The 27,976-nt window shown below is 41.6% G+C and overlaps 1 protein-coding gene across 4 annotated transcripts in view; it reads right to left on the bottom strand.

Annotated features, from left to right (window-relative positions):
- Positions 1-334: 334 nt before the first annotated feature.
- PHLPP2 (PH domain and leucine rich repeat protein phosphatase 2) overlaps positions 335-27,976 on the bottom strand; it is a 76,962-nt gene continuing 49,320 nt past the window's right edge. For 3 of the 4 annotated variants that reach the window (XM_082438965.1, XM_082438967.1, XM_082438968.1), the window contains 10 exons: positions 24,083-24,143; positions 20,762-20,857; positions 19,302-19,457; positions 16,789-16,989; positions 11,587-11,749; positions 11,250-11,380; positions 9,991-10,101; positions 8,959-9,153; positions 7,276-7,507; positions 335-5,094 (listed from right to left, as the gene is read on the bottom strand). In XM_082438965.1, coding sequence (XP_082295091.1) covers positions 3,940-5,094; positions 7,276-7,507; positions 8,959-9,153; positions 9,991-10,101; positions 11,250-11,380; positions 11,587-11,749; positions 16,789-16,989; positions 19,302-19,457; positions 20,762-20,857; positions 24,083-24,143 — 2,501 coding nt within the window. In that variant the 3' untranslated portion in view covers positions 335-3,939. The remainder of the gene's footprint in view (positions 5,095-7,275; positions 7,508-8,958; positions 9,154-9,990; positions 10,102-11,249; positions 11,381-11,586; positions 11,750-16,788; positions 16,990-19,301; positions 19,458-20,761; positions 20,858-24,082; positions 24,144-27,976) is intronic. The other variant, XM_082438966.1, reaches the window with a different exon arrangement.

The following is a 27,976-nucleotide window of genomic DNA, read 5'->3' as shown; positions in this document are numbered from 1 at the left end:
AAGGACCATGCTTCCTGTCTTTGGGGTTTCTTTAAACATATAAACCAAGTCAGAATATAATATTTCTTAATGTAAAAAGTCTTTATTGCTATTTCAGCTTAAATGGTGATCAAAAATATTTATTCTTGCCTTAACTCATAGCTTCATAGAGTGTTATGGAATGTGGTTTCATTTGTTATCTTCCCTTACAACAAGAAAAAGCAGAAAAATCCTAAAGGTGCTTTTGGTTAAGAAACTAATTTCACACACAAGTTAGAGAAAATTACAGTTTCATGCTAAAATAAAGTACTTATAAAATAACAGGTACTCCATTTTAAAACAAAGCCATGAAAAAGATACTCCATTTTATTTTATTTATTATTATTGTTATTGTTATTTATTATTATTTTTTACAAACAATAGATTTGCTGCAACATGCTCTGGCTCATATTATTGAATTAAAAAATTTAACACATTTCAAAAATATCAAAAATACACTATAATGAGTCTTAGGACTACAATATGACAATGATTGCACAAAACCATAAGATATGAACTCACTGTCTGGATGACATCCACTGGCAACAGTGAGAGAAAACCCTATAGCTTCTGGGAGAAGTGCGTGAAATTTCGAAGGAGCTTATGTGTGATTGAATGATCATCAAATGAGGGAAACAGAGCAGGATTTACTGTAGCTGCTTTTCTCAACCCAGGAAGTGCTTACCCAACTATGGGGCAAAAGTCACTAACTGGAGAGAAAGATTAACTTGCCTCCATGATTGGGGGAGTCTGAAAGTCCCCACCCAGAGGGAAGTAAAAAGTGACACAAGACAGTTCTATAGTGATGCAGAGGACATCACTGAATGGCTTGGAGACTATTTAATAATTGGTACATTTATCAATTAACAGCCAAGTGCTCCCTTATGGAGGTCTCTTCATTAGTAATTATTGAGTAGATAAAGAAGGTGAGCCTGTGGCTTCCAAGTACCTGCTTTTGCTCAAAGCCTACATGGAAAGAAGGGCATCATTTGATATTCAGTAGATCAGCCAAACCTCACCGGCTCCGGCTCCTAGAAAATAGCACCCAATGATTACCAAGCTGCTTGTGTTGGTTCTTCTATACACCAGGAAAATGAATTCATCAACTTATTGCACACATACACTCTACAGTAGTATAATAAAGCCCTCTCTTGTAATGAGGAGTGGTAATTCAATGACTCTATGGTAGCACGGTAGATTTACGACATACTAGCGTTCAAATTTTCAAATGTATTTTCAATCCATTTGGATAAAAATAAAAATACCATGGCTGCCAAGACTTGTGTATTTTTCTTTCTTCCATGGGACTCCTGGACTGCTCCCATTAAGCAGGAGTGATGTTCTTTCAGAAATTCTCTTAAATGTCTCTATTAAATGGGAGGTACGCACAAGGACCTGAGAATCATGCAGAGGCCGGGATCTCTGGGCTAGAGATCAACGGGCCTCTGCCCACCTGGGGAACACATCCTCTGGGTGAAGTCCTGGGAAGTAGATTACATTCACCTGGAGACAGATTACTGGCTTTCACCACCTGACAACCTAATCAGATCACACAATAACTGTAAATGACTTCATAGGTCAAAGAGTTCTGTGTATTTTTGGTGATGGGCTATGGCCTTTTCATCCCCTGTTTTAACAAAGAGCAATTATAGAGGGAAATGAATCAAAGGAAGTTACAAAAAAGAGTAGTCAGTTTTGGTGTAGCCTATATTAAAGGTTTTCATACAACCTAACATTTCCTGAACATAAATCTACCACATAAAAGAACATTTGGAACTTTAGGGTCCTTCTGACTAAAAAGTAAATACATTTACTTTTAGTAAAGTCATTTCATAACTGGGTTTTGTGGCGGTTCCAATTAGTAGGGTGTGAAACAAAGACAAGAAAAGGTTCACAGATAAAGGATAATTTTTTTTTTTTTAAGGATAATTTTTAAAAGACTATACTATTGAAGTGGTATATTCCCAAAATAATTTCCAACACTATCATCTTGGGTTTTTCCCTTCATTTTCATTCCCCCCCATTTTTCTATTAAAAAATAAGGCGGCAACACACTACTGTTCCCATCTTTCTTACAGCACCTGAATTTTGCATGAACCACTATGTTCCCCACTTCAAATCAAGACCTGAGTTCTAAAATTTTGCAGTAGCTAACCAGTAGTTTGACACAGAAAAGTTGTGTTCCTGATAATCTGGGGACTCAAAATCAGATCGTTGATGGGTTGAACACTAGACAGCCATTGGTATGGAACCCCCCCCCCAAGAGCGTACCCCACGGACACACACACATGGGTACGGGACCTCTGAGAAGTTGAGGATACATAACCATTTGTGGAGTGGTCACCTGGTTTTCTACCACTGCTTTAACAAAACTTCCCCCTGCCCCCCCCCAAAAAAAACGACAAATATATGTATAGATTAACCTTATCTTTAACATTTTGTTTCTCATGAAACAAAAATGGTTCCACTCTATTTTCTTTTTAATTGTGAAAGTATTCTAAAAATTCAAAGCACATTCCCCACTGGGTAACATTAAGCAATGTCAAAACTTCACAGGAATAAAGAGGAATTAATTTTCCTAAGTAAATCTTCTAATAGAAAAGGCAACAGAACAGAATTATGGAAGGAACTGCATTTTGCAAGGGTTACATGGAATGTGCAAAAAAAATCAGTAAACCACGTTTTCTGTCAGCTTAGGATTTTCTCAATTAAGTCTTTCAGAAATTGAGCCCAGTACTGTGAAACCATGTGAGACGGATAAGCGTTTTCAGAAGAAGACTCTGTTACACATTAAGAGGTGAAGGCCTCAACTCACTCCTGATGTTTTAGAAAACCATCTCTCTGCTCTAGAGTAAGAGAAGGAACCTGCCTAACCTGGAAGCTCCATCCACCCATCTGTGCTCGTTCGGCCTCAGTCTGTTCAGAGTCATCTATAACTCAAGGTTACTTGGATGTGAGCGGCAGCAGCCTTGGCCCTACGTGCTAGGAGGCTGACTGCCATCTCCGTCACGTGTTATGGAAAGAGGCCAATCCCCAAATGCCTCTCTTGTGACCTGCTGGGAGATTCCCAGCAGGTGTCACATCTGTCAAGGAGTTATTCTCTTTCTGTGATTTGGGGGGAAGTAGTCTTAGTCCTCACTCCTTCCCCATCTTCATCCCCAAAAGAAGGTCCTACTCCCCTGTTTCTCAGGAACTTTCACAGTCTGACATCCAACGGTTAAATCCATTTCCCAGGGCCCTTCCTAGTACCCTCATAGCCGGCTCCAACACCCGACGATCATCCTGCCTGTGGACAAAGGCGCTGGGCGGCCTCTAAGAAGACTGGCTCGAGTGCAGATTCAAAAATAAAAAGTTCACAGTCAATGAAAAGTGCTCTCACTACATCACATACATAAATTATCTGTTTGATTGGTTCTACATTTCCAATAAACATCATTTTGATAGGCTGTATTCTCGTAGAGAAGAAGGAAAAGCCATGTGACTAGTCACGTTGCATCCCGTCAGGTTGAGATATAAGGTGATTTCTCTGTCACAGAGATCCAACAGCAGCAATCAGTAAAGGGAATCAATCTTCAGTTATTTCCTCCACAGAAATAGTCCCTTTCCTGCCCAGGCAGGCAAATTCTCAAAATTATCCTAGGACAGAAAGGGTTAATGGCAGGTGGTAGGACTGGTACAGGGCAATGCCTGCCTGCTCCCCAGTAGCCCTGGGGGTCCCAGTGCAGGTTAAATGTGAAACTTAACACTGATGGTGTTTACTAGCTTATCCAGAGCAAGACCCTGACAGCTCTCACCATTTCTGGCTCCGAGTTCTACCCCCCTCTCATCTGTGGTTTAGAAATGCAGAGGCAGAGTGCCCCTGGCAGGGTGCCCTACCCCACGCCTCACAGCCTTCCCAGCGCCGTGGCCCCCAGGGGAGGACTACAGCGCCGTGTCAAACTCCTCTGCGAGCTCGGTCCGACCCTCTTCGCTGGGCTCAGGCTCAGGCCTGCTTTCCTGGTGGTGTTTCATTTGTTCCTTCACTTCTTCTTCAAGGTCACGAGGTACAACAAACTGGTCCTCTGGCTCCAGCTGAGCGGGGGCAGCAAAATAGCCAGTTTTCTTCCTGGGTGCTTCCGTGGCCACCTCGATGAGGTTCAGGCTGTCTTCCAGGGGCACAATCGAGCCGTTGGAGAGTTTCTTTCCGTAGAGACAGGAAGTGGAGGGAGACTTCTGTAACTCCGTCTTGTCTTTGCTCACTGGCAGAAGGATGCCACTATTCACACTGTTCTGTCTTCGGATCCCAAAAGCTAATCCTCTAGCACGTTCCTCGAGGCACGGGGTAGGAGAATTCCCCCTGAGAGCGGGAGAGTTCTCAAGCTGCCTCCCCCTACAGCAGTGGATATCTACCTCTACTTCCACCTTGCTGCCGTTTGTCATGACCCCTTCAACGGGCTGGTCGTCATCACTGTCCAGGCCGTTGTCAGACTGGTTACTGGAGAAAGTCGCACAAGAAGGCTGGCGCTGAAACACCCCTGATGTGGGCGTTGGGTGGAGGCTGCAGCGCCTCTCTGGCCTCGAAAGCAAGCCAGCATCCAGGCCAACAGTGTTATGTTCGTCAGAAGCAGTGGATCCCACCTCACTGCTCACCTCGGAAGTGGACATCTCACTGCTGAACTCAGAGGCGACACCACTACTGGAGGAAGGAGTGGTCGGCTTGGGCGGGTCCTTGATGACGGCGGTTGAAGCAAATCCCACAGGACCTGGGAGGGTGAGCCCATTCATTTCACAAGTGCAGCCTTCCTCACCAACGTTCAAATAAACCACCATCGCACCCACGTTGTCCTGACAACCATAGCTCTGCGCTAATGTGCACAGCTTCTTGGCAGCCGCTAATGGGTCTTGTACATGGCATACCGCGTTGACTGCTTCTGTGTATGACAAGTGTTCCCACAATGCTTTGTTTCCCAGAATCAGCAACTCATCCTGAATGGTAAGTGGAGTGGAAGATATGTGGGGCCTGGGGAGGATCCAAGGGTAGAGGTATGTACAGCCCAGCAGCCGGGTACAGCAGGTTACCCCGTTCACTTTGTTGTCCTAGAGACAAGCAGAATGCAGACTCTGAGAAACAAGCAACGAAGACACAGAATTTTATATCTCTCTAGATCACGATGCTTAGGGCTCTACAATAAAACAGAATTGACATGTTATGTGGTTTTTCCTAGGATCTGTGCAATTTTAAGTGGACTTACGGAAAATAAATGTATAGAATTCTAAAAGGACAAAATATCAAATGGGTATTATTCTGCAAATAGTTCAGAGGACTGAGTTAAAACCAATTAAAATTAAGTGGTTAGAAGGCACCTCCGTCTCAAAAGATATTTGCTCTAACATGAAGTATAGGCCTCAGCATGTTCTTAAATAGAAAAACATCTGTTAGGAAAACAATAAGCAAAACTATCAATTCCCCATCACTAGTATTCTTGGAGGGGCCAAAACTCAGATGGGTCACTAAATATGACTTCTCATTTAAAGGCAGAGTTGGGACTGAAGATACTAAATGGCTAAGAGAATTTTTATAGCTAAAGCACCGAATAATGCCTAAAGTCTGAAATCTGTGGCATAATTTACCTACTCTGTAATGGTTGTACCAAGAACGATGTAATTCTAAACTCAGAGGAAAAGGAATAACCCTGGTTGCAGGCTGGGAATGTTTATCTGCCACATGCTTCATATTGATTTCTTCTCAAGATAAAACCAAACAAAACTGCTAAAGCCCTCAATATACTAATTTCATAGTTGCAGTCATTCTTTGGGTGAAAATCCTGCCTCATTTATCAGAATTTGTCACAAACTCTAGAAATTTATAATCTTATTTTCCTCACCTGTAAAATGAAAATAAAAGCACTTCTTTCATGGGGGTTATTGTGAAGCTTAAACAAAAGAGTGAAAGTACAATGCTTAGCAAATAACAAGAAAACAATAAATGTCTGTAGTTATAAAAATGTTTCCTACTTGTCCAGGACTCCCTAAGAAAAATCTGAACATTATCTAAATTCTGTAATAGACTAATCAAGCAAAAAGTTATCTTTCATCTTTCATTTGTTTTGAGTGAAAGACTCTCCTAAGACCAAATTTCCAGAATCTCCATAGCATCAACCACATTATAATGATACTTTTTTTGGTTTTGTGCTTCCTTGGATGGAGTCTTTTATAGTCCTTATTACAGAATTCTGACAAAACAGACAGCCTAGAAGTGGACCCACACATATAGTCGACTGATCTCTGACAAAGGAGCCAAGGCAATTCAGTGAAGAAAGGACAGTCTATTTCAAAACACGGTGCTGTGACAACTGGACATTCACATGCCAAAAAAGAAAATAAACCTAGACACGGAGCAGCTTACACCTTTCACAAAAATTAATTCAAAATAAAACACAGACCTAAATGTAAAAGATGAAACTTCTAGAAGATAACACAGAAGAAAATCTAAGTGACTTTGGGTTTGGCAATGAGTTTTTAGATACAACACCAAAAGCATGACCCATGAAAGAAGAAAATTGGTAAGTGGGACTTCATTAAACTAGAAACTTCTGCTCTGCAAAAGACACTGTTAAAAGAATGAAAGACAAGCCACAGACTGGGAGAAAATATTTGCAAAACATTTCGGACAAGGACTTGTATCCAAAATACGCAAAGAACTCAACAATAAAGAAACAAACAATTCAATTAAAAATGGGTAAAAGATCTGAACAAAATTCTGCTTTGCAGTAAACAATGTTCACATGTAATTGCTAAAGTCTTTTTGAAAGCAAAAACGTTATGCTAACTTCTGAAAAGGGAGAAAAGTTATAGAGATACTGATGCTTCTTTATTAAACAAACAATACCAGAGTATACTAAGCCATATACAATATAAAAAGGAAAAATACTGTGAAACTTTTCATTTCAGAACAGGGATGTCAAACTATAAAACTTTTTTTTCTTCTGTTTGGAATAACAAACCAGATGAAAATTAATCAAGGAGGACATTTACATTTATTTTACATGCTATATATAAGTCTAAAGGACCACAAATTAGGATTTTTCATTTCTAATTAATTTGCTTTCTCTTTCTGCTAGTCATTAGCTGCTCATTAGATTTTCTTTTATTACTATTTTCAGGATTGGATACAATTTACAGGGCTCGATAGGAAGAAAATGGACCTTCACTGTTCTAGGCAGAACAGCATTCATTAGATTCGGGGAGCAGACATGACCGGTGGAGAGCAAGACTCACCTCTGTTATGATGGCCTTTTGGTCCTTCACCCTCTGGGCCTCCTCCGGGTCCTGTTCCAGGCTGAAGACTTTAGACAGGGGCACTGGCTTCCCACTTCGGCACAGGACTGCTTGGCACGTGCCAACGTTGGCCACAGTCAAGCTAAAGCTACTTGTTGGATCGGCAGTGTCAGGGCGGATATAACAAAGGAGAGCAGAAGAGCCCAGCTTCTGGCCAGCCATTCCTAATTTCCTGTTGAGAAAGAAAAGAAAATGAAAACATGGCAGCTAGTTTTAGAAGAAAGCAGCGGTCCTTCATGTCCGTGACTCCCTCGTTTTTTTGCCGTGTGACAGCGAAGCCGCTTCACCCTCCTCCGTCTGAAGGCAGTCTCTTGATATGGGGGATGATGGTGAAGACAGCCTTGCCTTCTACTCTTAGCTGAGAAATTTTACCAAAAGGGTCGGGGTAGAGGAGACAAGGTGCGGCTTTCTCTGTTGCTTCTGCTTGTCTGATCATAGATTACAATGACCTAATTCAGTGGCTTCCAACGGTAGCAAATCAGAAACACCCGAAGGGCTTGTTAAAGACAACTCTGGGCCCACCCGCAGAGTTTCTGAGTCAGTGGGTAAGGGGCTGGCCCGATAATCTACATTCCAATAAGCTTCCGGTGATGCTGAGGCTGCTTGTCCTAGAACAACACTTTGTGAACCACTTACTTAGGCTGTAAGTTCCCTGAAGGAAGGCCCATAATTTTCCTTGTATTTCTCCCATACACATGGCATCCATCCCCCTCAGCGCTTGGTACACAATGCTAAGTACAGAGGAGATGCTATCAGAAAGATCTGGTTTCAAATTCCAGCTCTGCCATTTATGGGCTATAGATCCTCAGCAAGTTGATGCTCCGAGAAATTTTTCTGATTAAAATACACACCTCCACGGCTTGTTTTGAATATTAAAGATACAGTATGAAAAATGCTTGGTACAGTGCCCAGCTCTTGGGAAGTGCTTCATAAACTGAGTTTCCTTTCCCACACCCTTTATTTTGCCAAGTCCCTAGGCTCAATTCTATTACTGAAAAATAGACTCCTTTCCCAACATCTTTGTGTTATAATGACAGATAAAACCACCTCAGGCTCCAGGTTGTTCCATTTCAACCTTGATTATACAAAGGTACACCCTCTCAGTCTTATGTACCCTTTATGCAGCCCACCTGATGTGCAAGATGCTCTATTAGCCACTAAGAGATTTTCAACAGTTTGGTTTATAGGGTTTTTGCCCTTAAGTGGCTTAGACTTCAGTGAGATTAGTTGGTAAATCCCCAATAATAAGTATTTTAAACACAAGAATCTGATGAGTGCTTAACCTTTTGTAGGTCACTGGCACTTTGGAGAATCTGATAAAGGATCACCACCTTCCTTCCCCGAAATGCGCACACACACACACACAACCTTTTGCGCGTGATTTCTGGGCTTTCCAAATTCTCAGCAGCCTTCGGTTTCAACAGAGAAAACAGATGCCTCCACAGGCTCTTTAAAGAGCCCACGTCCCCACATTCCATGCTGATGGAGAGAATGGTCACAGAACAAAGAGCAAGATCTCACCTTGCCCCTGTACTTATCATTGAGACCCTGACCTTCTGGCTCAGTGAGATTTATTTTCCACAAGCAGGGCCGAGTTAGGAATTATTCAACCCACCTGCTTACCTGTGAGATACCAAGAAGGTGTGAGCCATGAAAACTGTGTCATTTGTTGACTGCTGTACCTCTTCCAAAAGCACATCTGCCATGGTACACTGGAGTAGGCGAGGGAGCTCCTCATTTCGGTCCCCATCAAACATGCCATACACAGCTCCCACGCCCTCTGCAAAGTTATCCACAGCTAGAGCAGATACACATAGCCTATCACAGAAACAGGAGAAAGACAAACAACGAAGAAAGTCAGTGGTAAAGCATTCTTCTCCAGGGAGCCTTCCTTAAAAAATTTAAGTATTGATTGAAGGTGGAGAAGAGTAGTAGTAAATCCTAATCTACACATGAAAAAAGTGTTACAGAAGATAAGTAAGCAGCATCTTAAAGAGTTGATGTCATAAGAAAAGGGGGAATTCAGCCACATTCAGGGGCAGTACATATTAGCTCTGCAATGCTGTGGAAGGCTGGGAAAATTAGATGTTTTCTCTTCATAGTGATTAAGCACTAGTATCAACACCCTTCAGCCGAAGACTCCCCCAGGTGCACAACATACCTGTGGCTGCAGAAGTTGAGTTTATTATGCCTTGCAACAAGAGAAAGCACACCATGGGACTCTGGGGTATATAAGAGGGTACTGGAAAAAATCTAGTACAGGATTTGGGTCTGCCTGGGTCGTTTTGGGGAAGATCTAACAAAGTGGGGGATCATACTAGATTGGGTGCTGTCAGAAAGCAGGGCTATTCTATGGTTGGGTACCTCAATAAATCTTATCTACAGGGAAAGATTAGCATGGGGACAAAGTTGTGATTGATAAAGAAAGTAGCAGTCACCCATCTTAGTCGTGAGATGGGGTGTGGGTGTTTTGTGGACTGCACATTCATCTTGTTTTGTCTTACTGGTTCACGGTCTCAGAGGAATCTTATCTGATGCTGGCATTCTGTGATTTGTTTATGTCCAACAGGAGAACAACATGGCCTAGCTTTCAGCACCAGATCCTTTCCCAGATGTCAGGGGAACTTTCTCAGTCTCCATGGCCATGATACTCACTTGTTTCTCTGCCCTGCCATCTCAGCCAGTCCGTGGCTCCAGAAGGTTGATGTAACTGTAGAATCAGTGGTTGGCAAAGGTTTCTGATCAATTTTCAGGGTGGTGATATGGCTGCGGGAAGTGGAGGAAGGGAAGTTTAAACCGTATATGCTTCTGTACTTTACAGAAGCTATCCCAACAATAATTTACGTTTTTATAAAATAATCTGTTGACAGACCAAGACTAATTTCCAGAGAGACCAAAGAAAGTAGTATGCTGACCCACTGGCCAAGAAGAGAGAGAAAGGAAAGGGGCAGGAGGAAGAATTAGGGGCCAATTTTGTTATAATCGATGCCGTTCATTTCAATGAAAAACTAAGCACAACAAAGATTTCTAAGTTTCAACCGTCTACTTATTTTAAGTATTTTGATACAGTGAAGTCTTGGTACAATGAATGAGCTGGCATTGTCTTAGATGTAATGTAATGTGATTTGTGCCACCTAAATTACCTATGCCTGCTGTATAATCAGACCACTCAGGATGGCTGTTCTCTTGCTCTCTGTACGACCCTGCCCAACCAGTGCCTGCCTCACCCACACCCTACTTGCCTGACTGACCTTCCCTCTGAATCACAGAGCCCAAACGGTAAATGCCTGCATACCTACCTCCCCACCCCCACTTCACTCGGCCCCAGCTAGTGATTGTTCTCATCTTTAGATCAGAACTCTCTCTACTATGAGAGTTTATCAAAGGGGTGGCGAGGGGGCGTGCCTCTGCTCGTTTCCCAGGTAACTGATGAGCCAACCTCCCTCTGTAACTGGTAACCTCCCTCTCCCCCAGTAACAAAGACACTACCATGTCCTGCCCACCAGATGCTGCACACGGTGGAGTGTTGCTCCGGGACCTTGCTTCAGACATGTAAGATCCCCCTACCCGTTAAAACATGATGTCTCTGTCGCTGACTCTGGGCTCTTTCTTTGGTCTCGAGGTTGGGCAAGTACAGGGCTTGCAGGCCTGTGGGGTGCAGCCCCACACCTGCCCTGTAAAGATACTGGGGTGCAGCTGAGCAGTACCCACGATGGTGAGTTCGAATATCTATGGGCTGACTGCTGGACAGAACACCCATTGAAAACTGACTCAAAGAAGAGAACCGAGGGGCTTTATGATCTAATTCATTCTACTCCTTTAATGAACTGAGGTCTCCACAGTCCTTAAGAAGAACCACACAAGGCTGGTGGGAGTTACAGCACATGTGGATTCAACTTCATAAGTCTTCCTACCTAAATGTGTCTAGCGTCTTGTGTTCCAGAACCAGATTTGTATTTCCAGTTAGGTCCAGGTCTTGTAAAGTAGCAGGCAGAGCCTCTGGAATCAGGATTTCGGTCAAGTCGTTGCAACTTAGGTCTACAAACTGAGAGGAAAACAGAGGGATTAATTCTTAACTCCCTAAGGGTCAATCTCCTACTATATCCTCAAAGGGAATTTCATTTCTTCCCAGAAGTCAATTAAATATACTGCGATCCCAAACTGCCACTTTCTTCTTCCTTATGAGAAGAGAACCACCTCAGTCACACTCCTCCCATCCCCCCCAGACATCATTCCAGCACACAGAAGTACCTGTATCTGAGGCAACTGCAGTATTTCCGGGAAAATGCTAATGTGGTTGGAGTGCGCCACCAGAGTGTGCAGCCTTTTGCAGTTTGCGATGGTCGTGGGGATGGTTTTAAGCTTGTTGCCACTTAGGTTCAGTTCCTCCAATTGCTCCAATTTATTTAGTTTGCTGAAAAGGAAACACCAAAATACCATACTGCACCCAAATGAGCAGCTGCCAAACAAGTTCCACAGCTGCCAGAGTACAGAGGTGACCGACCCGCTGCCCAATGACCAGCCAGAATGAAACAGCCACTAGGGTGAACAAACACTCCCGCCGAGCCTCAGCCGCATCTCCTCCCTCTCAGTGCATTTCAAGGGCTGAACCGCTTCTACTGCAGCTGCTGGATCTTTAGGGCACAAACATCTTCCTATTATCTGACTTCTAGGAAGTGGCTGAATTGGCATCAGCCTAGGGTTGGTCAACCAGTTACAGTACTTGCTTTGCCCCTAACTAGTTGCAAAATACTGGGTAGATTAGTGTCAGCGGACATCAATAGCCTTGGCTATAAAATAAAGAAGTTGTACTAAATCATCACTAAGATTGCTTTTAGTTTTATTTATTTATTTTTAATTTATTTTTTAAAATTTAATTAATTTATTTAATTCTTGGCTGCTCTGGGTCTTAGTTGCAGCACGCAGGATCTCTGTTGTGGTGCACAGGCTCTTTGTTGTGGCGCGTGGGCTTCTCTCTAGTTGTGGTGCGCGGGCTCCAGAGAGCGTGGGCTCTCTAACTGAGGTGCGAGGGCTTAGTTGACCCGAGGCATGTGGGATCCTAGTTCCCCGACCAGGGGTCGAACCCGTGTCCCCTGCACTGGAAGGCAGATTCTTTAGCACTGGACCACCAGAGAATTCCCGGCTTTTAGTTTTAAATTTCTAGGGACTTCCCTGGTGGCACAGTGGTACAGAGTCCTCCTGCTAGTGCAGGGGACACGCGTTCAAGCCCTGGTTTGGGAAGATCCCACATGCCCCAGAGCAACTAAGCCTGTGCGCCACAACTACTGAGCCCGCGCGCCTAGAACCCGTGCTCCGCAACAAGAGAAGCCACCGCAATGAGAAGCCCTCGCGCAGCAACAAAGACCCAACACAGCCAAAACTAAATAAATAAAATAAATTTTTTAAAAAATAATAAATTTCTACAGTTATTCATAACATAATCCACCTTCAGTGAACATTTATCAAGTGCCTGGAATACATACAGCGCTGTGCTAAGGACTGTGATGCAGGCGATTCACACTGTCCCTCCAGTAAGCAAAGTTTTCTACACAGTAAGCAAAACATCTTAAGATGGCCTAACACCTTTATCAGATTATTACAAATTGCTCTGATTTCTCCTTATCTACCAACTTTAAACACTGTAAAAATAATAAACTGCTGTAACATAGAAAGTTTAGAAAATAAAGAAAATAAATCAACAATAATACCAATCTGAAAAAATTTCTATTTTCATTTTGCTGAATTTCCTGCTAAATTTTTCATATGTAGATTTTACATGAAATTTATATCCTGCCCTTTTCATATATCATAAATATTGATAATTTTCATCGCTAGAAAATTGATACTTTGTAATAATTAAGCTCAGTAAGTTAAAATTGTTTTCTTTCTTATTACAATAGTAATACTCACTGAAAAAAATTGAAAAATAAAGATGAACATAAAAAAAAGAACTTTTAATCCCACAACCAGATTTAATCTCTGATGACAATTTGGTGGAGAGTAGTCTTGGCCTTTTTAATGCATGAAACTCTATGTTTCGAATTAAAACATGATGCTTATCATATGTATTGTTTAATAACTTGCTTTTTTTTTTTTTTTACTTAATAATATATTTTTAAAATATTCCCATGTCCAAATTTCACGCTTTTCTCTTACACGATTCCCTACTTGGATCCTCTGACTTACAGATAGAAACGCAGCATCTGTATCTCATTCAGTGTCTTACTGAGCACCCAGAACTGTGCTAGATTCTGAAAATAGTCCAAAGGAAACAGAAGACTTGGGATTGTGCCTGTGCAATTATAACACTGTTCAGGAGATAACTTGACAGGAGATTTATTATTCAGTACGGAACACACATTTTCTTTAAAATAATGCTCTAAATTCCATTCATTCATCCATTCATTCATTTATTCATTCATTCATTTAGGCTCTGTTGGGTCTTTCGTTGCTGCGCGCGGGCTTTCTCTAGTTGTGGCGAGTGGGGGCTACTCTTCGTTGTGGTGCGCAGGCTTCTCATTGCGGTGGCTTCTCTTGCTGTGGAGCACGGGCTCTAGGCGCGCAGACTTCAGTAGTTGTGGCTCGTGGGCTCAGTAGTTGTGGCACACGGGCTCAGTTGCTCTGCGGTGTGTGGGATCTTCCTGGACCAGGGCTCGAACCCGTGTCACCTGCACTGGCAGGCAGATTCTTAACCACTGCGCCACCAGGGAAGTCCCCCATTTAGTTTTATCATCTGTATTCAGATTATTCTAATTTTGTGTAATCTCCTGTTGATTCTTGTCCTTACTTCTAACTTCTTAGTTTCATATTCTTAGGTGTGTTTTAAGTTTTCTATCAGCCTGCTCTTGACCACCCCAACAGTAAAGTGTGTCGTCAAATTAGGTGGAATTCATTAGTTTCAGAGTATTACATCTAGTATCTCCCAACAGCTTCATAAACTAATGTAACTTGTCAGTGGTGTGTCATTTGCACTTTATATGAACATATTTGAGGCCAACTGAATTAATCTGATAGGATTTCAAGAGATCTATCACATCCTGAAATTAAGATTCTGTATTCACTTTAAAAGCCATTGTTCAGGGACTTCCCTGGTGGCCCAGTGGTTAAGAATCTACCTGCCAATGCAGGGGACACAGGTTCAAGCCCTGGTCCAAGAAGATCCCACATGCCCCGGAGCAACTAAGCCCATGTGCCACAACTACAGAGCCTGCGCTTTAGAGCCCGCGAGAAACAACTACTGAAGTCCGCACGCCTAGAACCCATGCTCCACAACAAAGAGAAGCCACCACAATGAGAAGCCCGTGCACTGCAACGAAGAGTAGCCCCTGCTCGCCACAACTAGAGAAAGCGCACGTGCAGCAATGAAGACCCAATGCAGCTGGAAAAAAAAAAAAATTAATTAATTAATAAAAGCCATTGTTCAAATTCTTTCAAGGAAGCAATCAATATCTCCAAATATCTCATTTTATAATCACAAAAATTACAATTTCTACGTTTTTCAACTTTAACACATTTCTAAGAAAATTTGTGAAACAAAATTAGAATAAAAATATAGTTTTCGGACTTCCCTGGTGGCGCAGTGGTTAAGAATCCACCTGCCAATGCAGGGGACACGGGTTCGAACCCTGGTCTGGGAAGATCCCACGTGCTGCGGAGCAACTAAGCCCGTGAGCCACAACTACTGAGCCCATGTGCCACAACTACTGAAGCCCACGCACCTAGAGCCAGTGCTCCGCAACAAGAGAAGCCACCGCAATGAGAAGCCCGCGCACTGCAACGAAGAGTAGCCCCCACTCGCCACAACTAGAGAAAGCCCGCGTGCAGCAACGAAGACCCAATGAAGCCATAAATAAATAAATAAATAAATAAATAAATAAATAAAAATAGATAGTTTTCTTTTCATTCCAACTGTATCAAATATGATATAATTTTATATGAAATATATATATAAAATTTCATTCAAATTATATCAAATGTTATTTCCCTATGTTCTTAGTTTTTGAAAACATGATTTTTAATGACTACCTTTATGGTATAAATGGATTTTTCTGGTGTCAAATTTTCTTTTTTTTAATTACTTTTTAAAAAATTTTATTTATTTATTTATTTATTTATGGCTGTGTTGTGTCTTCATTTCTGTGCGAGGGCTTTCTCTAGTTGTGGCAAGCGGGGACCACTCTTCATCGCGGTGCGCAGGCCTCTCACTATCGCGGCCTCTCCTGTTGCGGAGCATAGGCTCCAGACGTGCAGGCTCAGTAATTGTAGCTCACGGGCCCAGTTGCTCCGCGGCATGTGGGATCTTCCCAGACCAGGGCTCAAACCCGTGTCCCCTGCACTGGCAGGCAGACTCTCAACCACTGCGCCACCAGGGAAGCCCCTAATAATTTTTTTTTAAATATTTATTTATTTATTTATTTGGCTTTCTGGGTCTTAGTTGCGGCATGCGAAATCTTCACTGCCGCAAGTGGGATCTGCAGTTGTGGCACGTGGGATCTTTTAGTTGCGGCATGCGGGATCTTTAGTTGCGGCATGCGAACTCTTAATTGTGGCATGTGGGATCTAGGTCCCTGACCAGGGATCGAACCCAGGTCTCCTGCTTTGGGAGCATGGAGTCTTGGCCACTGGACCACCAGGGAAGTGCCTCTGGTGTCAAATTTTCTAAAAAAAATTTTTTTAAATCAAGTGTATTTTGGAAGATACTTATTTCTGCACTGACACTGTTTAAAACTTTGACAAGGGATATTTGTATATGTATAGCTGATTCACTTTGTTATAAAGCAGAAACTAACACACCATTGTAAAGCAATTATACTCCAATAAAGATGTTAAAAAAAACAAAACAAAACTTTGACAACACTAAATATCTCTTATGTCTTATAAATGTAGCCTGGCTAAATACTATTAATCTCTTCAGTGCAGCTACCCATACATATCTTTAACATCCTGCATTTATTATACTGCATTGCAACTGCCTATATACTTGTCTATTTCCCTAATTTGACTGCAAGTTCCTTGAGGACAGAGACTGTAACTTAATCACCACTGTTTCCCTAGTACTTACATAGTACTTGACATACAGTAGGCATTCAACATGTATAAAAATGAACAAGTTAATGGACTCAACAGTATTTTATATATCAGTGCTGACAGGAGAAAAGAAAGAATTATCTTCAGAATTTAATTTATCTCATAAGCCTGTACTTTCTAGGTTGAAAATTCTCAGACCACTATTAAGTAAGTAGAACTAAGAATTAAACACGTTTTAATCACAACCTCTGTGGTTACTGATACTTAACAAGAGGGTACAGATTTTCCCATTCAAGTAGTGGAATCACAGCACCAGTAAGTCGGTCAACATAAAGCAAGGGTACCCAGTAAAATAGCTGTGATGTAGTCTGACAAATGCAGAATCATGTTATGTATCTGATACGATCAAAGTTCGCGTTTGCTTACCTTGCGGGAAAAGTCTGTAGCTGGTTGTTTGCAAGATGCAAGATTCGCAGGTGCGGGTGCCCCACCAGGACGGGCACACACTGATCTGTCAGGAGGTTGTTGGTCAGGTAGAGCAGCTGCAGTGCACTCAGACTCTCCTCCCCAGTGCAAGCGGATGGCAGAGACTCCAGACTATTTGCAGATGCATTCAAGTATCTGAGGCTGACAGAACACATGCAAATCATCATTTCCTTTATGGCTACTGGTGGCCTTCGTGTGTGGAAGCCATCCCAGTATGTAACACTGCCTTTCCGTGCTCCCAAACTCACGACAAAAGTAATTTCCTCCAGGTAGCTTCCTCTGATTGATCCTACCCAAACAAAATTCCTTCTACTCAACTCATGTAAGCCAAGTAGAGAGGGAAGAATGCGGGCTTAGTTGTGTTCCCGGGATTCTGTGGTGGTCTAACTCTAACCCAGCTTCATGTTTTACTGTCTGCATGACCACTGAAACGATGTTGTCGAGTATCATGTTCACAAATATATGAACTGTGAGGACACCCTTTAGAAAAATGTTTGTCTGATTTTAATAGGATCGTATTTATTTAGCCAATCCCCCTATAATCCCCTAATAATGAGCATATCGGCTGTTTCCAATTGTTTGCCATTATAGACACTATAATGAGCACCTCCAAGTCCTCACCCAATTATTTCTTTAGGCCATATTCCCAGAAGCAGAATATGTGGGGTCAAAGGCTACATATATCTTTAAGATTTTTACACATATACTGCCAAAATGAGCTCCAGAAAGGCTATATCAAAGTATACTTCAGAAAGGCTATGACACTAGAAGGATATATGATTGCATTTGGTCACACCTTTGTCAACCCTCAGTATCATAATTCATTTTAATCTTAACCAATCTAAGAAGTAAAACATGGTATGATTTAAAAAATCTGCCTAGCATGGTGTTTAGTACATACAGAACATGCTCAGTAAAAGGCAGCTAATATTATTAAATTTCTGTGTTCTTAAGTCTTCTTCAAACTGTATGATCCACATTGCTAATTAGCTTTTAAGTTGTTGAGGGAACTGTGTGTCTGTGTCTTCATATATCCCAAAAGTGCTCTGTGCAGAGTTAGTATTAAATATTATTGACAGTTTGCTACAACTGCTAGGTAACTTCCTTACTAAAGATTCTAAAGCTGAAACTAATTTTATTCAGACTGTCATCAGAATGAAATGTACTGTAATGCATTACTAACAAATATCTATTAATTAACAAATGTTACTGCACTAAAACTTTCCAAAATGAAAATTTCCCTCAAATGTTTTTTTAGAATTTCCAAAGATTTTATTTTTAGGAAACTCCAACCAAGCATATTACACATTAAGAGATATATAAACTGCCAGAGAAAAGCCAGACACTTGTGGGCTAAATGCTTTTTGTATGCCTCCTGCAGCCTAGTTAAATTACTAGGCTGTTTCTCTCTGCTTTCCCCATGTCAAAATTGAAGAACAATACTGCCTTCTCCATATTGCAGAAAACTATAATTAAAAACGAATTTTCATTTAATGGTGACATACGTGTTAAATAAACCTGATTACAGGTATTAAAATAAGAAGACATACTATCTATTTGTTAATTTACAATGAGAAAGTAAATAATACTTTTGGAACAACATAACTTTAAATGCACAGTTTTCAAAGTAGGGAGTAAAAAAGCCCTGCAAATAAAGAATATAACTTAATGATAGCTTAGCAAAGCTAGAAGCAAAAACTAAATTAACTTCAGTGGTATGCCCTTTTCTCCTAATGCAAAAGCTGAAAAGTACCCAAAGAAGCTGTATCAGAATGCTGAAACCTCTATTTGAAGATCAAAGAGGCTTTCAGAGATGAAAGCCTGAACCTTCCCATGCTCTTTAAATCTGTTTACAACACTGTAACTTCCTAAGTACTAGATGGTTATTTCACCTTTTGAGTTGAAGATTCCTGCCTCATAAGAGTGTCATGGGGCTTCCCTGGTGGCGCAGTGGTTGAGAATCCGGCTGCCAATGCAGGGGACACGGGTTCGATCCCTGGTCCGGGAAGATCCCACATGCCGCGGAGCAACTAAACCCATGTGCCATAACTACTGAGCCTGTGCTCTAGAGCCTGTGAGCCACAACTACTGAGCCCATGTGCCGCAACTACTGAAGCCTGTGTGCCTAGAGCCTGTGCTCCACAACAAGAGAAGCCACCGCAGTGAGAAGCCCGTGCACTGCAACGAAGAGTAGCCCCCGCTCGCCACAACTAGAAAAAGCCTGCACGCAGCAGCAAAGACCCAACACAGCCAAAAGTAAATAAATAAATTTATATAAAAAAAAGACAGTGTCATATTTTATTCCATACAAATTGCAAATAAGTCTCCACCCATAGCTGGATTATGAGATAAACACTCTGTAAAGATGGTTCCAAAGGTCACTCCAATGACAAGTCCAGGCAGTTTGCTTAGCCAATCATTCTGCTCTTCTAAATAAAATCCACAGTACTTACTTTAAGGCCTTAGAGAAGAGGGTATCTGGCAGCCTGGTGAGCAAGTTATGCTGAATATCCAACACCTCGAGAGGGATGTGCTCCACCAGCGCTGGAAGGTTCTGCACGTGATTGTGTCCCACCATTAGTTTTCTAAGACTCAAGCTACTAAGGATTCTAAGGGGATAGAGCACAAAGAAACAACAACAAAAAACTGACTTAAATCTCTCTTCCTGAGTCTGCCCTTGGCTATTTAACTAAAATCAGTAAACTAACAGAATTGTATTCTTCTAGACAGTATAATCACTGACAGGTGCCTGAGCCAAGAAAGCAGCCACAACCATATGTTTACCCACCACCCACCAGGAAGTCATTCAGGGAAAAGGTGAATTAATAATGAAAGCACACAGCCCAGAACACGTCTAAACAAAAAAAGCAATTTGTGTAATAAATCAATTTAGATTTTAGGTCTAGACAGAGAGCACCAAAAATTCAGTGAATTTATTAATATTAATATAATTGATCATAATAAGCTAATAACAAAATTTATTATAACAAACACTACTCCTTATTCAATTCTTAAAATGTGCCAGGACATTTAACTATTAGGTCCAGAAGGGTTAAGTGACTTTGATTTGCCAAAGATCTCACATCAAATGTAGTAAATGGTATAGTCAGGATTTGGATTAAAGTCTGACTCCAAAGCTGTGTTCATACCTACTATGCTACAAACCCTCTAATTTACTTTTAAAGACTCCACTAAGTAATAACCTCACATTTCACATCTTGGTACTTTTTAATATACACCCCCCTCCCACCTCCCAACTCCTATATCTTTCCCCTCCACATACAGAAATCCTACCATCTTATAAAGGTCAATTCAAACAGGCATTCTGCATGAAGCATTCTCTAATTATCCAAAGTTCTGAATTTCTAAAACATTTTATTTATATAGTGTAGTGACCAAGAGTGAAGCTTTGGAGTAAGAATGACTACATTCAAATGCCAGCTCCTATCACTTCCTAGTTAAGTGCAATGTTGGACAAATTACCTAACCACTCTAAGCCTTAGTTTCCTTATTTGTAAGAAGAGGATAACAGCACTTATAAAATAAGGTTGATACAGGATTAAATAAGATAATGAAAGTGAAGGTCTTAGAACATTGCCCAGCTCATAATAAATCATCCAGTACAAAGGTTCTATTATCACTATCATGTCACTGACCTATGCCAGCAACTCTTGTTACATTTTATCACAGTTATCTCTGCACAAGTCACCCCGACTATCTGTTTACTAAGTTCCTTGCAGGCCAAGACTATGCCTTAGGCGTTACCGTATTCCTTACGGCACTCACGCTGCCCTGCACTTAGCAGATACTCAATATTTACTGAACAAATGAATCAAAGTACCCTTGAAAGGCAACCCAAATATGGGAAAATTAATTAAATATACACATAATATATACAATAACACATGCATACCTCATAGGAATCTCTGTCAGGAGATTATAGCTCACATCTAATATTTCTATCTTCTTTGCTTCACAGGCCCAGTCAGGGACACACTCAAGCAGGTTTCTGCAGAAAATAAATAATTAAAAGGCATCATTTAAGATGATGAGTGGAACTCATTCCGTTTCACTAGTCTGTAATGTATCGTTAATGGTCCCCTGAGCTCCCTGAGGGCAGAAGCACTATCCCCAAGGCATACCTGATGCACTGCCTGGAATACAGTAGGTGCTCAATGAATGTCGCTGATAGAAACGTGGAGAGAGACGAGCACACATACACGCATGACACTGGATCAAGCGTGCTGCGGGCTCGCTGAAGATACAAAGGCCTTCAGTACAGAAAAGCACATAGGTGGTGGGATGGGATGGGGAGAGGGGAGGAAAGCCTTAAAGGAAGAAGAGGCATTTTAAACAAATCTTCAAAGATGAGTAGGATTTCCTCAAGTAATGATGGGGGGAGAAGAGAAGCAAATTCTGGGAAAAAATGAACCAAATGAATAAAAGTGAGCAAGTAAGGACAAAAGATAACTAGTGGGAGAAAAGTTCCGGATCATTTAGAATGCGAATTCAAATATTTAGTAGAGCACTGGGCAGATATGCAGTCACAGGAATTTATTTTCAGATGTTACTTAGCTTCCCCAAGCCTCAAAGTATCTACTGACCAATGGATCAATACGATGAGGCAGAATGAAATAAGTGCTGTGAGAGAAACGCAGATGCTGCTCTGACTGCTTAGTGAAGGAAGCACTTCAAGGCAAGCTCCCTAGGAAATATGACGTCTGGGGCAGAATCTGAAGAATGCTGTACACACCGGAGGTGTGGTGGACATTCCAAGCAAGAGGTGACAACGTGAGCTAGAGCACAGAGGCAAGAAAAGAATAATAAGCAGTTTGGTGACGCTGGAGCAGCCAATACAGAGCACAGAGTGGGAAGAAACAAGGCTAGAAATATCTAATCATGTCTAGGAGGTTGTGACTCTATTCTGCAGATGTAGGGGGATCACTGAAGCGTTGGTGAGCAGTTTTGCACTTTTAAGAGCTCGCTCTGTGAATACACGGAGGTCTGGTTGAGGTGGTTATATCAGTAAAAGGAAGCATAATCAGGAAGCTGTTAGAGAATTCCAGACAGGGAATGATAAGGGCCTCAATGAGTAGTAACACACCTGGAAGGGAGGGGAGGGGCGCCAGAAACATTTAGGAGACAAAAATCAAAATGACCTGGAGATGGATTAGACATGTGAGTGGAGCAGAGGGAAGAATCAAAAGTGATATTTAGGCTTTAGCCTAGATGACCAGAGAGGAAATCCTATCCAGAGAAAGGACTGATAAGCTCCAAATGAGGTTGGGAATCATGAATTTCAGTGGTGTCCATCTGGATCCGATTGTCTTATGATAATGCCAAAAGCCAAAACAGAAAACAAGACAAGTTGGAGGGGTGGAGGGGTGGATAATAAATTTAATTTTGCACATATCTGAGGTACTTGGAGAAGTGCAGGTTGAAACATCTGTTATGACATTGGACCTACAGGTCTGAGGCTGAAGGAAGGAGTCTGGACTGGTGATCTGGGCGATGCTGACATTGAAGTGTAGTGAAATCCTGGGAGTAAATGAGATCGTGTTAAATGAGGAGTGCAGTGGGCCAAAGACAGACCCTGGGATAACTGACCTTTAAAGGGCTAGCTAAGAAAGAGGAGTTAAGGAAGAGACAGAAGAAATGGTCAGAGCAGCATGAAAAGAAAATCACACGGTCTCAGCCAGCCAAGGAAACAGCACATTTGAAGAAAAGAAAACAAGATGAACAGTGTCAATACAGAAAAGTTCCACAAGAGGAGATCTAAAGCCAGTTGTGGTGGGGTGAACAAAGGGGAACAGGAAATTGAGCCAAGAAATGCAGATAATTCTCGAGAAATTTGGACAAAAAGGGATCAGAGGGATGAGGGAACAGACAATAACTAGAGGGGTTGCAAGATAAAGGGAACATTTTTTGTTTGTTAAGACAGAGGAGCTATGAGTGTGCGCAGAGACCAAGGAAAAGAAAAACACCGAACACGCGTGAGAGGAGGAGGAGGAGGAGGATGAGTAACAGAGCAAGGTCCAGAGCAGTGGGAGTGGACGGGATCAAAGGCACAGATGGCTGGGCTGGCCTTGAACAGAGGAAAGAAGCAGAGAATGGATATGAATCTACATGAATTTACGCAAGGGGCTAGGAAGCTGAGAGATCACCCATGATGACCTCTATTTTCCCAGTCAAGTGGGAAACTGAGCTCTGGAGCCGAGGAGGTGAGGGGCGGTGGGGCTGGGAGAAGCCAAGCAATTTGGAACAGATGTCAGGACACTCGAAGGAGCTGACGGCAGAAGAGACTCCAGATGAGGCTGGAAACTAAATACATGATCTTCCTCAGTAATGATCAAGCTCAGTGGGGAAGGTCAATCTTAGTCTTGATCCATGTTGGGGTTTTGATGGGAAGATATGACAGAAAGAAATGGATGGAAGGGAATCTAGAACAATAGCTTAATAATAATGATGATAAAGTAACAACAACAAAAAGAAACCTGGCTATCACAGCTAATACTTCTTGAGAGACTCATTTTATGCCAGGCACTATGCTACATATTTTGCGTTTACTGTCTCCTTTAATCTTTATGAAACCCTGAGCATATAGGACTCTGTCCACTGCCCCTTCTACCTGCCTCTAGCACTCTATACTCACGGCACTTATGATGCTGCCCTCTTACTGCTTATCTGATGGTCAAACTCTCCACTAGACTGTAAAACTCAGCCAGTGACTCCTGAATGCCTAACACAGTATTAAAAATGAATGAAGGAAAGAAAGCAAACTTCATTTACATTTGTTCTTGACCACCAACAGAAGAAATAAAATCCTGAATATAATTAATATCTCTGAAAATCAGATTAACATGGGTCACAAGAGTATAAAAAAAATAAGAGAATAACATTTTAAGTCACTAAAAACCAAGAATTATCTGATTCCAATTGGAAAAAGAAAATCACTGCCATGGAGGGGAAATAGGTCTTTGTTTACAACTCATGCTAAATCCACAAACTTTAACAATGAGTAATTCAGAGGCACCTTCCTGTTTCAAGAGGACCTTCCTTTATCTCAATAGCATGGCCATTAAACTTATTCCTCCACTCAACCTTTGCTCTTCTCCCGGTCATCCACATATTTCAACGTATTAGCATTTCTTGTACCTCAAAACTGTCAAAGTGCCCACAGACATCTCTTAAATACAGGAATCAAACAAGCACCACCCTCATGAGACACACTCACCGGGAGAGTTCTAGAGAGGTGAGCAGACCGGGTACTGGATAGACATTCACTGCTGTCAGCCCTAATCAGAAAACAGATTGGTGTTAGTGACCTTCTCCAAAGAAGAATGTAACTGAGAGTAAACAAGGGGGAAAGCTGATGAAAATTGATGTCACCTACTGACATGAACTAAAGATGAAAACCAGTGGGTATCGCAAAGCACCGAGCTGATCTCCCTGTGCTACGCTGCTGCTTCCCACTAGCTACTTCACATTCGGTAGCGTATATATGTTGATGCTACTCTCACTTCGCCTCAGCTCAAGAGGGAGGGGATACGGGGACATGTGTGTGCATATGGCTGATTCACTTTGGCGTACAGCAGAAACTAACACAGTGTTGTGAAGCAATTATGCTCCAATAAAGAGCTATTAAAATTAAAAATTAAAAGAAAACAGTGGGTAACTCACATTGACTAACTTTATTTAACTACTTGATCCCCATTTGAAAACCAAATACAACAACTAATTGGAGGATCTTGGGTACTGCACCGGAGTCACACTGGATCAGGCAGCTGTTAAATGTTAACAATAATTGCTTAGCTTATTAACATTAAAAATGAATAACTGAATTTTCCCTGGCAACATTTTCATTTTTAATTAAAGCAAAACAAATAAAGAAAAGTACAGTAATCTTAAATGTATAGCTCAATGAATTTTTACAAAAAGAACATACTGGTATAACCAGTAGGCAGATCAAGAAACAGAGCAGTACCAGCTGCCTGGAAACTTCCCCTCGTCCCCCCTCCCTCTAGTCACTACCCCACACACAGATTACTTTTACCTATTTATATAAATACACACATTCATTATATACAATTTTTTTGTCTGGCTTCATCACTGAACACTGCGCTTGTGAGATATTTGTTCATGTTACTGAATATGGTTGTAGTTCATCCATTCTCATGGTGGTATAAAATTTTTCCTGGGAATATACCACAATTTATTTACCCATTGTAGAGTTGATGGGCATTTTAAGTCTTGTCTAGCTGGGGGTTACTATGAATAGTGCCTCTGTGAACATTTTGTCCACGTCTTTTGTGGACTAACATAAGCATTTATGTTGAATACAAGCTTAGGAGAGGAACTGCCAGGGGGTGCATATGTGTGACTTCAGGAGATACTACCATGCAGTTTTCCAAAGTGGTTGCAACAATTTACACGCCCAACAACTGGCACTGGTATTTTCAGCCTTTTTTATTCTAGTCATTCTGGTAGGTGTGCAGTGGTGTCACACTGAGATTCCAATTTGCATATCCCTGATGACCCTGGTGTGATGGCACTTCCCTTATGCTAATTGGCCATTTGGATAAATTCTTTTGTGAAGCTGAAAGCTGAGTTCTTTACTTTTGAGGTGTCAAAACTTCAAGTGTTGATGTGAATTCTTCCAGGTTGTAGAATTTAAGGATTCTGTGAACAGAACAAGCCCCATTAACAGTACTGTGACAGAATCTACGAAGAAGGCCTACATGTATGTCAATGGGTCTTTTCCCAGAGGGCCAGTCATTCAGATTCTCTAGATACTTTAAGAATACAGATTAGGCCTGATAATAAGTATTTCCAGGACAAAAGAACTACTACCATCTCACAACATGTATAAACAGCACGACTCAACAAACAGCCCTAAGCAATTAATCTAAGCTACAATTTGAAGCTTCTATAACATGATAAAAGGCTTAACTCTCTTTTATCCTAATAATATATTTTAGCAATACAGAAAAGGGAATAAAATAATGAATATTCTTTCACCCATCACCTAGCTTTTAACAAATCATGACATTCTGCCTTATATGCTTCAGCCTTTTTAAGAATTAAAACACTGCACATACCAAGAGGCAAACACCATCCGGAATATGATTTTTATCATTCCCATGGATTCTTTCATACTGTCATGACATACTTAGAGCTAAGCAAACAACATTTTTATGTGTTTTAAAATGTGATATAACTATCATAGTGTACTCAACCACTGACTCCTGAATACCTAACATAGTGTTAAAAATAAGAAGGCAAACCTCATTTATGTTTATTCTTGACCACCAGTTGAAGTAATAAAATCCTGAATATAATTAATCTCTCCAAAAATCAGACCAATATGGGTCACAAGAGTATCAAAAAGGGGAACAAAATTTTAAAAAGTCAGAAAAACCAAGAATTATCTGATTCCAATTGGCAAAAAGGAAATAACACCATGGAGGGGTAACAGATCTTGGTATCTCATTCTAAATCCATAGGCTTTTATTTTTTTTGTTTTTGTTTTTTTAAATAAATTTATTTATTTATTTTTGGCTGCGTTGGGTCTTCATTGCTGTATGCGGGCTTTCTTTAGTTGCGGCGAGCGGGGGGCTACTCTTCGTTGTGGTGTGCGGGCTTCTCATTGCAGTGGCTTCTCTTTGTTGTGGAGTTTGGGCTCTAGGCTCACGGGCTTCAGTAGTTGTGGCACGTGGGCTCAGTAGTTGTGGCTCGCGGGCTCTAGAGCTCAGGCTCAGCAGTCGTGGCACACAGGCTTAGTTGCTCCACGGCATGTGGATTCTTAACCACTGCACCACCAGGGAAGTCCAATCCACAGGTGTTTAGAATGAGTAATTCATAGGTACCTTTCTGTTTCAAGAGGACCATTCCTTTCACTGCAGGATATCAAAACATGCGCTTCCTTTTTTTGCTCAAAAGATTTCTGAGATTTATCCATACTAATACACAAAGCTCTAGTACATTCATTTCCATTGCTGTGCAATATTCTATTATATAAACTTATCACTGTTTTGTTTACCCATTTTCCTATTTATAGTCATAGTTTTAGTTTTTTTCACTATAACATACAATGCTGTGATAAACATTCTAGGACACATCTCCTATGTGAGTGTCTGGGAGATATTCCAAGCAGGGGAGCTGCTAGAACACGGGCTCTGTGTATCTTTGTCTTCTCTGACACCATCATGCTGCTCTCCGTGTTGGTTTTACCAACTCCCCCTGGCAGCGTTTGAGAGGTACTGCTTCTCCACATCTTCAGTAAGCTTAGTGTTATTATTTTTATTTGGTGAGTATAAAATGGTATTATCTAAATTTGCATTTCTTTGACTGACACTTAGTGAAATTAAACATCTTTTTCTTTACTTCTTTAGTTTATTTTTATTTATGGCTGTGTTGGGTCTTCGTTTCTGTGCGAGGGCTTTCTCTAGTTGTGGCAAGCGGGGGCCACTCTTCATCGCGGTGCGCGCGGGCCTCTCACTATCGCGGCCTCTCTTGTTGCGGAGCACAGGCTCCAGACGCGCAGGCTCAGTAGTGTGGCTCACGGGCCTAGTTGCTCTGCGGCATGTGGGATCTTCCCAGACCAGGGCTCGAACCCGTGTCCCCTGCATTGGCAGGCAGATTCTCAACCACTGCGCCACCAGGGAAGCCCTCCTTTACTTCTTTAAACACAGAAAAAGTAGTTACAGTTGACCCTTGAACAATGTGGGGGTTATGGGCACTGACCCTCTGTGCAGTTGAAAATCCGCATATAACTTTAAATATATATATGTAAATACTACAATACTACACAATCCGTGGTTGGTTGAATCTACAGATACGGAATCATGGATACAGAGGGCTAACTGTAAAGTTATACTCCCATTTTTGCCTGTTTAGAGGATTGGTGCCTCTAAACCCTGCATTATTCAAGGGTCAAATGTATTTACTATTGAAAAAAATGCATGTTTAAGTGGACCTGTGCAGGGAATCCCCTGGTGGTCCAGTGGTTAGGACTTAGTGCTTTCACTGCTGTGGCCCAGGTTCAATCTGTGGTTGGGGAACGAAGACCCCGCAAGCTGCACGGTGTGGCCAAAACAAAACAAAACAAACAAACCAAAAAAAGGGGACC

Source organism: Balaenoptera physalus, assembly GCF_965194825.1.
Source record: "Balaenoptera physalus genome assembly, chromosome: 19".
In the NCBI taxonomy this organism is placed as follows: domain Eukaryota; kingdom Metazoa; phylum Chordata; class Mammalia; order Artiodactyla; family Balaenopteridae; genus Balaenoptera; species Balaenoptera physalus.
This window is presented reverse-complemented; position numbering and strand designations above follow the sequence as displayed.